At 34.8% G+C, this 12,758-nt stretch overlaps 1 protein-coding gene across 3 annotated transcripts in view; it reads right to left on the reverse strand.

Moving 5' to 3' along the window:
* Positions 1-12,758, reverse strand: part of VMP1 (vacuole membrane protein 1) — a 129,501-nt gene that overhangs the window by 63,303 nt on the left and 53,440 nt on the right. For 2 of the 3 annotated variants that reach the window (XM_025917709.2, XM_086686807.1), the window contains exons 6-7: positions 9,132-9,299; positions 354-485 (exon numbers count right to left, since the gene is read on the reverse strand). In XM_025917709.2, the coding sequence (XP_025773494.1) occupies positions 354-485; positions 9,132-9,299 (300 nt within the window). The remainder of the gene's footprint in view (positions 1-353; positions 486-9,131; positions 9,300-12,758) is intronic. The other variant, XM_086686808.1, reaches the window with a different exon arrangement.

Genomic DNA, 12,758 nt, shown 5'->3' on the forward strand with positions numbered 1-12,758 from the left:
TATTTGTCCCCCTTATTCAGTTAGTGGTCTGCTTGGTAATACTTAAAAACACATAATGGACAAAGAATGTTTCGGCTCCTAAACTTCATAAACTTCAACTTACTCTGGTTTCTGGCAAAGTGTTTCAGCTTAGTGAGTTGTCTTGTGGACTCTTTCTGTATTTCTCTATTCTAAAATCAAGATTATAATCACTTTCATATTTCAGCTTTTCTAAATATTCTATCCCAAATAATGTATTATTTATTTTTATGCTGGGAGTTTTCTTCTTTAAAGTAACTATTAACAATTTCACCTTAGCCATAACTTTTTTAAGGACAATTAAAGTATTCTATTGTTTTCTCTACTGTTCTTACTTGTGCAGTCTCTGCATGTTCCAGCATTTCTTCGAATTCCTGATACTCTTCATCATCTGGTTCAGCACCTGAGAGGCGAGCTGCCCTGGCCATGAAATATGGAGGCAGCTCTCCAATTGCTGTACCGATACCCTATGTGCAAAACCAAAATACTCACATGAGATTCTGTTCTCAACATAAGAATACTAAACAGATTAAATCTATATTTTTCTACATTGCCAAAACCACATTAAGATGCATGTATTAGGGAGGAAAGCATATACTACATAATCAAGAGAACATGAGTGTGACTCTTGGCCCTAATACTGACCAATACAAAGCCAGGCGAGATAATATACACTAAACTCTTAGACAATTCCTGGTGCATGACAGACATTAGATTAACGTTAGTTCTCTAAGCATCTCTACTTATACTCTGTGATTTCTGTCAGTTTTTTCCCTCTTTTCAAATCATTTGGTAATGAGTATTCACTAGTACAAGTTTTAGATAAAACTTTCTAGGAAATCTTCTGGTATTTAAAATGCTGTTTCAATCTGGTATTTAAGGTATTTAATCTGGTATTTAGGGTGCTGTTTTAATTTTTTTGTGTGTGCAGAGTTAAAACTTTTAACAAAGAGTGGTCAGGAAGCCCCTTGAAAACTCAACATTAGGATGGATAATTTTCACCACAGGAAAAATGTTTATTTCCTCAGGACATTGAGTGACTCATGTTTCAGTCACTTTGTGGATTCTTGTTTTTGAAGAGAATTTTTTTTTCACTCAACTTAAAACATAGGATGAAAACAAAGGTAAGAGAATCAGGAACTTGGTTTGGACTTAAATGGCTTAAATACAAGATAGATGATAATGTAAAAGGTATATAGTTTCTAGGAAAATTCTCAACTTTGAGCCATCCTTCTCTGCCTTGAGTCATAGTGAATGAAAAAGTTTTGCTAATTCTCAGAAGCAATTTTAGGTTTATTTGCTCTGTACTATGACTTTGTCAACAAATGCCTTGAAAAGAATCCCCAAGGAACATTATCAAATTCAAATATTTCATGTTCACAGTGTTATATTTCAATGTGTGGGATCAATAATCTCCGAATGAGACTGCATTATCCACATATGAAACAAGAATTCTGAAAAAGAATATACTTAAGTGTCAAAAGAAGCAGGCTATATTTAAAGAATAAAGAGAGAGAGATGAGAGGGAGGAGAGACATATACATCACGGGATATATAAATAAAACACAAATCATATTTTGCTAAACAAAAAAAGTTAATGTTAGTCAACTTTGGAGAATGTTAAGAGAACCAACTTATTATTTAAAAAACAGGTAAATAAAGGGGAAAAATCCATTACTTATCCTCTCTTACCTATATGAAAGATATCTTGGGGTAACCAAATTGGTGATAAGGAGTTTTTCTTTATAAAAACATTCCAGTCAATAAGTAAAGTAAAAAAAAATGATGTAATTGGTTTACCCCCATTTTATAACCCTTAATAATGGACTTGTATAACAATGGTGATAATACCACAAAAGGAAAGACAATCAGACATTACTGTACCTCATGACAGAAATACACAAGACTATAACATGTATTCTCGACAAAAAAATTTTTTTCAAGCCTCTCTAACTATCAACTCACAGGAAACATAGGGAACAGATAAACATATTTAAACTATACCAACTGGGATATAATTAGTAAAATCGAGACTGTGAGAAATTATATTTGACAAACAACCCAGTTTCAACAACATATAAATATGAAAAGAAAAACAAAGAAACACCATCAGAAAAATCTGAACATTAACTAGGTAGCTGATCTGAAGAGACTATTCCTAATTTCTCTTAAGTGTGATAATGTTTTTTTAAGTCCTAAGACTGATATATTTACAGATGAAATGTGATATGTTATCTAGGATATGCTTCAAGATAGTGGAGAGCCTACAGAGGAGGGATCAGATAAAACAATATTAGCCAGGGATTAATATTAACTGAGTTTGGGTGATAATATATTAAATTAATTATATAAATCTCTGTACTTAAAAAAATTTTTTTCCCATTACAAAAAGTAGGAAGTTAATTGCAACATGTTATTCAAAACATGAACTTCTCTTAAAACCTGTTAACTCAAATGTTTAATAGTTCTGAAAGCAATCATATGATTCAAACTCATGACAAGTTTCCTTAAAGTTAAAAAGGAAGTAATAATGGACTGAAATGAAATCAAGAGCTACATACTATATTATACTTGGTTGACTATATTTATTGTTATAGTTGAATTCTGCTCATGTTTTCCCACATTAGCAAGAAACAAGAATGATGATCATGAGTCAGTATTCTGTTTTTTACACAAATAGATAAAAAGAAATACAGTCATCCAGACAGGTCCCCCAAAACACATTATATTCTAGACACAAAAGTTTATTTAGTTATCTCAAATTAGGTACTGCAGTCCCATAATTTCATGATTCTTACAAAACAATTTTATAATTCTTGCAAAATCAAAACAAAAAACCAAAACAGAAGTGTGGAACACTAAAAACTGTCAGCCTAGGCTTAATTAAGGGGAAGAAATAACTGGTTTCCTTATTGCAAAAGAAAGAGACAAGTAGTTTTTAGTCAAGCAATAATTCAGAAAGCTCTTCTAAAAACCATCTGCTCCATATCAATTGATTACCTTGAAGTCCCTGCTTCTTGAACTGGAGAAGATTTTAACATGCACAAAATATGCAAAACCAAGAGGGAAATATCTTCCTGGAGTATCAATTATATTCAAAGATTTAGGGGAGGAGGAAAATCCTGAATGTTCATGCTTTTAAAAAGTTTTGTCAAGGGGCGCCTGGGTGGCGCAGTCGGTTAAGCGTCCGACTTCAGCCAGGTCACGATCTCGCGGTCCGTGAGTTTGAGCCCCGCGTCAGGCTCTGGGCTGATGGCTCAGAGCCTGGAGCCTGTTTCTGATTCTGTGTCTCCCTCTCTCTCTGCCCCTCCCCCGTTCATGCTCTGTCTCTCTCTGTCTCAAAAATAAATAAAACGTTGAAAAAGAAAAAAAAAAAATTAAAAAAAAAATAAAATAAAAAGTTTTGTCAAGTGGATTCACAAGCAAATCAGCATTTTGCTTTTCAATGATGGGAATAATAAGTTTAATAGTAAAAATATGGAGAGCAGAAAATTTTACATATGCTGATTCTCAGATATTATGGTAGTTTTGTATTATCTATGTGTTAATAATTTTTTTTTAACAAAATGATTTTTCTATTACATATTCCAATTACAAACATAAATCAGAGGTTAAAAGCAGAAGTTAGGAGGGTAAGCTTGAAATCACTGAGAAATGCAGGGTTCTTACAGAAAACAATTATACCAATTCTAGTAAAATTTTCAAGACTGTTTTGCACATAGAGAAAATTTGCTTCCAGTTTCCCTTGAGGTCAGTTTTCAAATGGCTGTAAGAAGGAATGAAGTTCTGACACATGCTACAACATGGATGAAACTTGAAAACATTATGCCAAGCAAAATAAGCCAGACATAGAAAAACATTATATGATTCCATTTAGATGGGGTATCTAGAATTGACACAATCAAAGAAGAAGAAAATAGAAAAGACTCTGGAGTTATTGTTTTAATGGGTACATATTTCTGCCTGGGATGACAAAAAGTTCTGTCAATGATGACACAACATTGTAAATATACTTAAGGCCAATAAATTGTGTACTTAAAAACGGTTAAAATGGTAAAACTTTCCTTATATATATTTTACCACAATAATCACCCCCTAACCATGAACTTAACAAATACATGACCTTAAAAGGTGATGCTCTCTATCTAAAAGTCAACACACATGCTCTCGCCCCTGCCCTGCTGTCCCACTTTACAAATCTTTATTATTCTTAGATCTCAACCAAAACACTGCTTCTTCATGGAAATCTTCCTTGAATCATAAACTAGGGAAAATGTCTGTGTTATACAGATTTCTCCTTCATATTTATACGGTTTTTCCATGATATTTATTTATGCATTTTTTCCATGATAATTATTTCCCTCACTGGAACGTAAGTTCCAATGAGACTGTTCAGTTTTGCTCCCTCTGAATCTCTGGTGCTTGGATGCATAATAACTATTATTGGAATTCATGAGTGAAATGAAAATCTGTGAAGCTTTGCACCGGTGACACAAATTATGGAAGATCAAAAGATTCAAACTGAAAAAAAGTAACTAATGATCAACAATATCAAACAATTCATGGGGCACCTGGGTGGCTCAGTTGGTTAAGTGTCCTACTTCTGCTCAGGTCATGATCTCACGGTCCATGAGTTCGAGCCCCGTGTCAGGCTCTGTGCTAACAGCTCAGAGCCTGGAGCCTGCTTCAGATTCTGTGTCTCCCTCTCTCTCTCTCTCTGCCCCTCCCCCCTTCATGCTCTGTCTCTGTCTCAAAAATAAATAAACATTAAGAAAAAAATTTAAAGCTTTTTTTTTTTTTCAAAGTTTATTTATTTTTGGGACAGAGAGAGACAGAGCATGAACGGGGGAGGGGCAGAGAGAGAGGGAGACACAGAATCGGAAACAGGCTCCAGGCTCTGAGCCATCAGCCCAGAGCCTGACACGGGGCTCGAACTCACGGACCGCGAGATCGTGACCTGGTTGAAGTCGGATGCTTAACCGACTGCGCCACCCAGGCGCCCCAAAAATTTAAAAAAAACACACAAAAAAACCCAATTCACTTTAGCGTGCTCCAAAGACCTATATAAACAAGCTGAAATTAAGAGCAACCCTGGTCTTTTTTTTTTTAACGTTTATTTATTATTGAGAGACAGAGAGAGACAGAGTATGAGCGTGGGAGGGGCAGAGAGAGGAAGAGACACAGAATCCAGAATCCGAAGCAGGCTCCAGGCTCTGAGCTGTCAGCACAGAGCCCGACACGGGGCTCGAACTCATGAATGTGAGATCATGACCTGAACTGAAGTCGGACGCTCAACTGACTGAGCCACCCAGGCGCCCCCAACCCTGGTCTTTATCCTATAATTGGATATTATTTTACTGATTTTACTGATTTATTTTACATTTTAATTATTTTACTGATTCACTACATTTGTAATGATAGCGACGTCTGTAAAGACATACTACTTTCAAAGTACAAACTGGATAAAAATGTCAAATAAGATACGAGTTTGTTTTTCAGTTTTCTTTAATGTTTATTATTTTTGAGAGAGACAGAAACAGAGAGACAGAGAATGAGAGGGAGAGGGGTAGAAAGAGAGGGAGACAGAATCCAAAGCATCAAATAAGATGTGAGTTTTTAATCAAGCAAGACATTCTTTTGAACAGAACAAAACATATGGGTGTGAACACAAATGAAAGGGTAAACTCATCTATGAAAGGGTAAACTACAAATCAAGGCTGACACACTCTATATCAAGGTTTCTCAACCTCCGCAGTATGGACATTTTATGACTGTATCCCATTTAACCATTTTAAAATATAAAACTAAGTGGCATTAACTGCATTCACAATGTTGTGCAACCACCATCACTATCTATTTCCAGTATTTTTCATCACCCAAATGGAAACACTGAACCCATTAAGCATTAACTTTCTCACCCCACACAACGCTGGTAACTTCAAATGTACTTCTTATCTCTATGAATTTGACTCTTCTATTTTATTTTTATTTATACTTTTTTTAAAGTTCATTTATTTTGAGAGAGAGAGAAAGAGTGTGTGTGTGAGTGCAGGGGGTGGGGGGGGGGGGAGGGCTGACAGGGAAAGAGAGAATCCTAAGCCAGCCTAGATTGTCACAGTGGAGCCCAACATGGGACTCAATCCCACCAACTGTGAGATCATGACCTGAGACAAAATCAGAGTTGAACACTTAACTGACTGAGCCGCTCAGGTGCCCCCAATTTGACTCTTCTGGACAATTCACATAAGTGCAATCATATAGTATCTGTCTTTCTATGTACTGGCTTATTTCATTTAACATAATGTTTTTGAGGTTCATACTATAGTACAATTCAGAACCTCATTCCTTTTTATGGATGAATAATATTCCATTACACGTATATACTACATTTTATCCATTTATCTGTTGCGGGACACTGGGTTGTTTCCACCTTTCTGAAAACGTGGAGGGGTGCCTGGGTGGCCCAGTTAGTTAACTGCCCAGTACTTGATTTCAGCTCAGCTCATAATCTCATGGTGAGAGTAAGCCAGTGTTGGGCTCTGCATGGACAGTGTGGAGCCTGCTTGGGATCCCCCCCTGCCCTGCCCCTCCTGTGCTCTCTCTCAAAATAAATAAACATTTAAAAAATTAAAAAAAAAAAAAAAAAAGAAAAAAGAAAATGTGGATAATACTACTGAGGAATGAAGTACAAGTATCTGTACTTATACCTGAGTCCCAGTTTTCAGTTCTTGTGGGTATTAATGTAGGAGTGGAATTAGAGGAGGGTCATATGGTAATTCTACATTTAGGTTTTTGAGAATCCACCAAACTCTTTTCCCTAGCAGCTAAATTACTTTACATTCCCAACAGTCTACAAGAGTTCCAATTTCTCCACATCCTGATACTTGTTTTCTTTTTAAAAAAATAATAGCAAAGGGGTATTTCCTTGTGGTTTGAATTTGCACTTCCCCAATGACTAAATGATGCTGAGAATCTGTGCACTTATTGGCCATTAGTGTATCTTCTTTGGAGAAAAGTCTATTCAAGTCCTTTGCCCATTTTTAAAATTGGGTTGTTAAGTTGTAGAAGTTCTTCAAACATTCTGGATATTAAACCTTTATCAGATATATGATTTGTGAACATCCCCTTGCATTCTGTGGGTTATCTTTTCACTCTCTTGATAATGTTTTTTCTTTTTAACATAAAAGAGGTTTTTATTTTAGTGAAGTTCAACTTACCTATTACTTTTTCTTGTTGTCTATGTTTTTGGAGTGTCATATTTAAGAAACCATTGCCAAATCCAACACCATGCAGATTGTCTCTACATCTTCCTCTAAGAGCTGTACAGTTTTAGTTCGTAAGCTTAAGTCCCTGATGCATTTTGAGTTAATTTTTACAGAAGGTAAGGGTCCAAATCCATTATTCTGAATGTGTATATGGTTTTCCCAGCACCTTTTGTTGAAAGGACTATCCATATAAATATTGAGAACAATAGGAACCAATTTAAATCTAACTTGATATGCGCTCCACTTTATATGTGACAAAAGACAATTTCAAAAAAGGAAATATGAAGAGCACTCAGCCAATTAACTAGGATTAATCAACATTCTTGTACTATGTGCAAAACGTTATACTGACTGCTGTGAGGGTAATAAATTTAAGGTACAGTTTATATTTTTTAGGAGCTTAAATTTTATTTGGGAAAGTAAACCACTACACTAGTCTAGTTAACTAATTTAAGGCATGCATGGAGCTAGGCCAAATGAACACTTCAAACAATATGAACTATGGGAGTTGGAGGAGGCAGTTATCACTGCCAGCTGCGATGGAAGTTTTTCTTTGTTGGCATTAGTGTTAATCCAGCCATGTAAATCATTTGTGAAGGAACTAAAGCAAAACAGAAAACCGAATCCATATACATGGTCTCTTTCTAGCACGTTCCAAGTATCTTCTGTTATTTTAATAATAATTTTTCATCAAAAGACTAATGTGGTCAAATTTATAAAACATATGCAACTAGTACAATGAATTTTGTTTCCAGTGCTTATAAAAGAGTAACAGGAAATACGACAATTTTTCCTGCCTTTCATATTCAACAAATTCAAAATATGGCATTTCCCTTACAATTCTTTTAAAACACAACATACTAGGCTATAGTATATATAACTGACAAATAAGTTATACTAAAAACAAAGACGATCGTATGAAACATACACACACAGACAATATAGTTGTTAACCTTTAAATAAGTGTATTTGAAAACTTTCCCTCTTCCATGGGTATGGCATTCATGTTCATTTTAGTCAAGATTTTTAACTGATCTGTTCCATATGTTTTATTTTATAAGACACTGTTAGGGGGAAAAAGTTACAGAGAACATATAACTTAATGAATCCAAATGACAAAAAATGTTCAAAGAGTAACAGAAAGTCTTTAGCAAATGAACTATTCCTCAATGATACACATTTGAATGAATATAGGCATATAGAAAAAAAAAAGAATACTCTGTATGGATTAAAATAATCTGTCACTGGATATATAGTACAAAAGCTTCCCAAAATATACTTAAGCAAACCATAAAAAGAATAATTGGTACAAATGAAAGCAAGATCACCATATACAACCATACAGTCTGATACCCTCACTACAGTAAAGCTTGGTCTATTAAAAAAATATCTGACCTTACTTCAGTATTACTAACAACTCAGAAAATGAAATAAGCCCTCTAAGAATAAACACAGAGTATCTGAATCTAGGAGAGAGACATACAACATTTACCAATCTGGGACTGAAAATATAACCACTTGCTATGTGTTTATCAAATATTTCACATTGGTAAAATTTTGCAAAGTAGTATAGTTGTATCATCTATCCTCCATTTCCCTCTTGTTGTCTACATGGCATCCACTGCTTTGTTGTACCTATGGCTTCATGCCTTACTCTGAATGTCATTCATGAATGGGGAAGCTCTAAAGGGTTTCTCTTACTTGGAAGCAGATAACTGTGACTTCATGAATTAATTGTTTATTGACTTGCTATGTGGATATACATTTGGATTAAATTTTCAATGAGGTACAACAAAGTATCAAAATAGTGAGGTTAATTTTAGACGAATATGAAAATGGACATCTTACCCACATGCAGGCCTCAATCCTAACTTTTGAGATGATGCTCCACAAAGAAATGGTTCCTTCAATGCTCTCTTCATCTGGACAAATAATTTGATCAGGATAAGGTGGTTCAGGGAAATTAACTGAATTGCATTCATAAGCAGCTAATGTAACTGAAGCTATATGTGGACCCTATGAAACAAATATGAGAAACCTCTGATGAGAAATATTAATGAAAAAGGAATTACCAATCAATATACATGTCATTTTAACAGTACTTTAATTACTATACACAAATAGAAAAATCTTAGCTTCTAGAGAATAAGAATCTAACTACATATTTCAAGTTGCAGTTGGTAATTTGAAAAACTAATCCTTAATCTCTTCCTAGCTTGTTTTTTTAATTCAGATTTATTGAAGTATAATTTACATATAATAGTATATAGGTATATAGTTCATTGAGTTTTGACAAATATATTGAACTGTATAAGCACAACCAATCAAGATATAGAACACTTCCATCACTACAAAAAGTTCCCTGGTGTCTTTTTATAGTCAATCTCCTTCTCCAACACCATATGATTTCTGGCTTTATTTGATTTTATTCATCTATATTCTCATTTGTAAGAATGTTATACCCTTTGATAAAAAATTCCTGTGCCCTATTCCTTTAGGCATGATTCGAGAATACAACTTTTCTGTCCTTACTTAAAAACAATTGGTGAAGTAACTGCCTCACTTATCTTTCCCAAAGATAAGAGGTCCTAAAACAAAATAAAACTGTGGAACAAATATCAGTAAGTTTTTCTTTTAAAGCAGTATTTTCTATGGAAGATTTTGTGCTGCTTTGTACCTTTATTTTAAAATATTAAAAATTAGGGGCACCTGGGTGGCTCAGTCGGTTGAGCATCCAACTTCGGCTAAGGTCATGATCTTGCAGTTTGTAAGTCTGAGCCCCACATTGGGCTCACTGCTGTCCACCTGTCAGTGCAGAGCCTGCCTCAGATCCTCTGTCCCCCTTTCTCTGCCCCTCCCCTGCGTGTGCTCTCCCAAAAAATAAATATAAAAAACAATAAACTAAAATATTACAAATTAATAATAATCACATAGGTTAAAATGGATTAATATTAGATGTGTGATAAAGGCTTAATAAACACAATGGTTCCCAAGTGCACATGCATGCCAAGGTGAGGGGTCTGTATAAGAACCAACTAAGGAGTTTGTTAAATATACAAATTCCTGGGTTTCCTAACATAGATTTATTCAATAGGTGGGGATGGGAACCTGTATGTTTTAAATGAGTTTCTTTAGAATTTCAAATAAGTTAGGTTCTCTAATAGGCTAGGTTTAGGAACCATTGGGATAACAGTAAATTAAGGGTCAGGAATGAAACTTTTTTTTTTTTTTAAACGTTTATTTTATTTTGAGAGAGACAGAGACAGAGAGACAGAGAATCCCAAGCAGGCTCTGTGTTAGCAGAGCGGGGCTCGAACCCACAAACCATGAGATCATGACCTGAGCCAAAACCAAGAGCCAGATGCTTAACCGAGTGAGCCACTCAGGCGCCCCAGGAATTAAACAACCTTAGACAAAGTCACTTAACTTTTTTCTGGGCCTCAGTTTACTCTTCTGCAAAGCAAAAAAATTAAGACTCATAGTTTTATTCAGCTCCAAAATAAAAAACTTCAAATATAATTAAATATGTGAATTAAAATCTAACAATAATTTCCAAAGTTCTCATGAGGTATCAGAGCTAAACACTGGACATCCTTAACACGTTTCTTTGACACACAAGCTGTAAATATTTACTTTAAAGCATACTGTAGACCTAGTGGCTATAAGCATAACTTCTAGAGCCACATGTTCTGGTTCAGGTTCTGGACTCTGTAACTTACCTTCTGAGTCTTGCTCTCCTAATCTATAAAATGGAAATAATCAAATACCTTCAGAACCTACATTCTGGGGATACCATAAAATTTAAATCAGTCAACTTATATAAAGTACCCAGCTTAGAATAAACCCTCAAAATGTACTAGCCATTAGTTATTACAAAGAAAAATACTGTATTTGTAGAATAAAATTTTGTAGAATATCAAATAAAAATATAGTAAAAATTTCTGTTATACAATATTATGTTTTAGATAATATAATATTAAATTGTATGCATTAATATATTAAAATATATATATAATTTTATCCTCTCTAGGTCTATACACATACACACATACAGTAAGTGGTCTCGGTATACAAGAGGTTTTTCTTTTTTTTTTTTTTTTTTAATTTTTCTTAAAGTTTACTTGTTTTGAGAGTGAGAAAGAGAGAGAGAGAGAGAGTCAGGTGGGGGGGGGGGGGAGGAGCAGAGGGAGAAGGAGAAAGAGACTCCTAAGCAGGCTCCATGTTCAGTGCAGGGCCCAATGTGGGGCTTGACCTTACCACCACGAGATCACGACCTGAGCCTATATCAAAAGTCCGACGCTTAACCGATTGAGCCACCCAGAGGCCCTGAGAGCCTTTTTAAATCATAAGGTAAAAGAATTAGTGGTTCAAAGACAAAAGTGCACAAGATGCAACAATGAAAATAAAACATTAAGGAACTATTGCTATTAAGATAAAAGGTGATTTATGGGGCGCCTGGGTGGCGCAGTCGGTTAGGCGTCCGACTTCAGCCAGGTCACGATCTCACGGTCCGGGAGTTCGAGCCCCGCGTCAGGCTCTGGGCTGATGGCTCAGAGCCTGGAGCCTGTTTCCGATTCTGTGTCTCCCTCTCTCTCTGCCCCTCCCCCGTTCATGCTCTGTCTCTCTCTGTCCCAAAAATAAATAAACGTTGAAAAAAAAAAAAAAAGATAAAAGGTGATTTAAAACAAAACTTTTTGTTGTAAGTTAATACAAAAAATATATTCATAAATCTAAGCTACATTTCTCCCTATATGCAACTGGCATTGTGTGTTCAAAGAAAATCTAAAAAATGTAGTTCTGCATGTAGCACTGAATCAATTATTAGTTTTTTTCTGGACCAAAAAAATCTATGTGAATTTTTAGCCTCTTCATCTTTCTCTTGAGTTTTAATTCACAGAAAGTAATAAAGAGTAATATTTACATTAAAAGAATAATTACGTAAATGCTTTTGAGTAGTCACATTTTCCTTCAAAGTTATTAACCATGAAATCCACAATTGCTTCTTTGAATACTATATGCATAAAAGATTTCACAGTTGAGAGGAAAAAGAATTATTTTGTGATTCTTAAAAAAAAAAAAGTTTAAAGTTTGTGGAATTCAGAATAATTGAATAATTAGTGAAAAATTTCTTACTCTACACATATAGCTAAGTATCAGATGTTATTGCTTGTTTTAATAAAACAAACAAAAAACGTAACTTCAACCTATAATGTATGAAACGCAAAAGAAAAATGTGATACCAGTAAGTAAAATAGAAGAAATTCAAGAGTTTGCCCATGATACCCCACAAACTGTCCCTATAATATACAGTACAGTCTACTTCTCAACCCTAGAAACAAACTCTAAGTGAACAAAATTAAACTGCCCTGGATACTAAATAATAATATTTCTGGGATGTACAGGAAAGAAAAACCTACATTTCTATTCTAGAAATATAAAATATGTACCTCAACAGATCAAACACATTATCCAACA

The sequence above is a fragment of the Puma concolor genome, chromosome E1 (assembly GCF_028749965.1).
Source record: "Puma concolor isolate L17-30 chromosome E1, mPumCon1.1.hap2, whole genome shotgun sequence".
NCBI classification, from domain to species: Eukaryota; Metazoa; Chordata; class Mammalia; order Carnivora; family Felidae; genus Puma; species Puma concolor.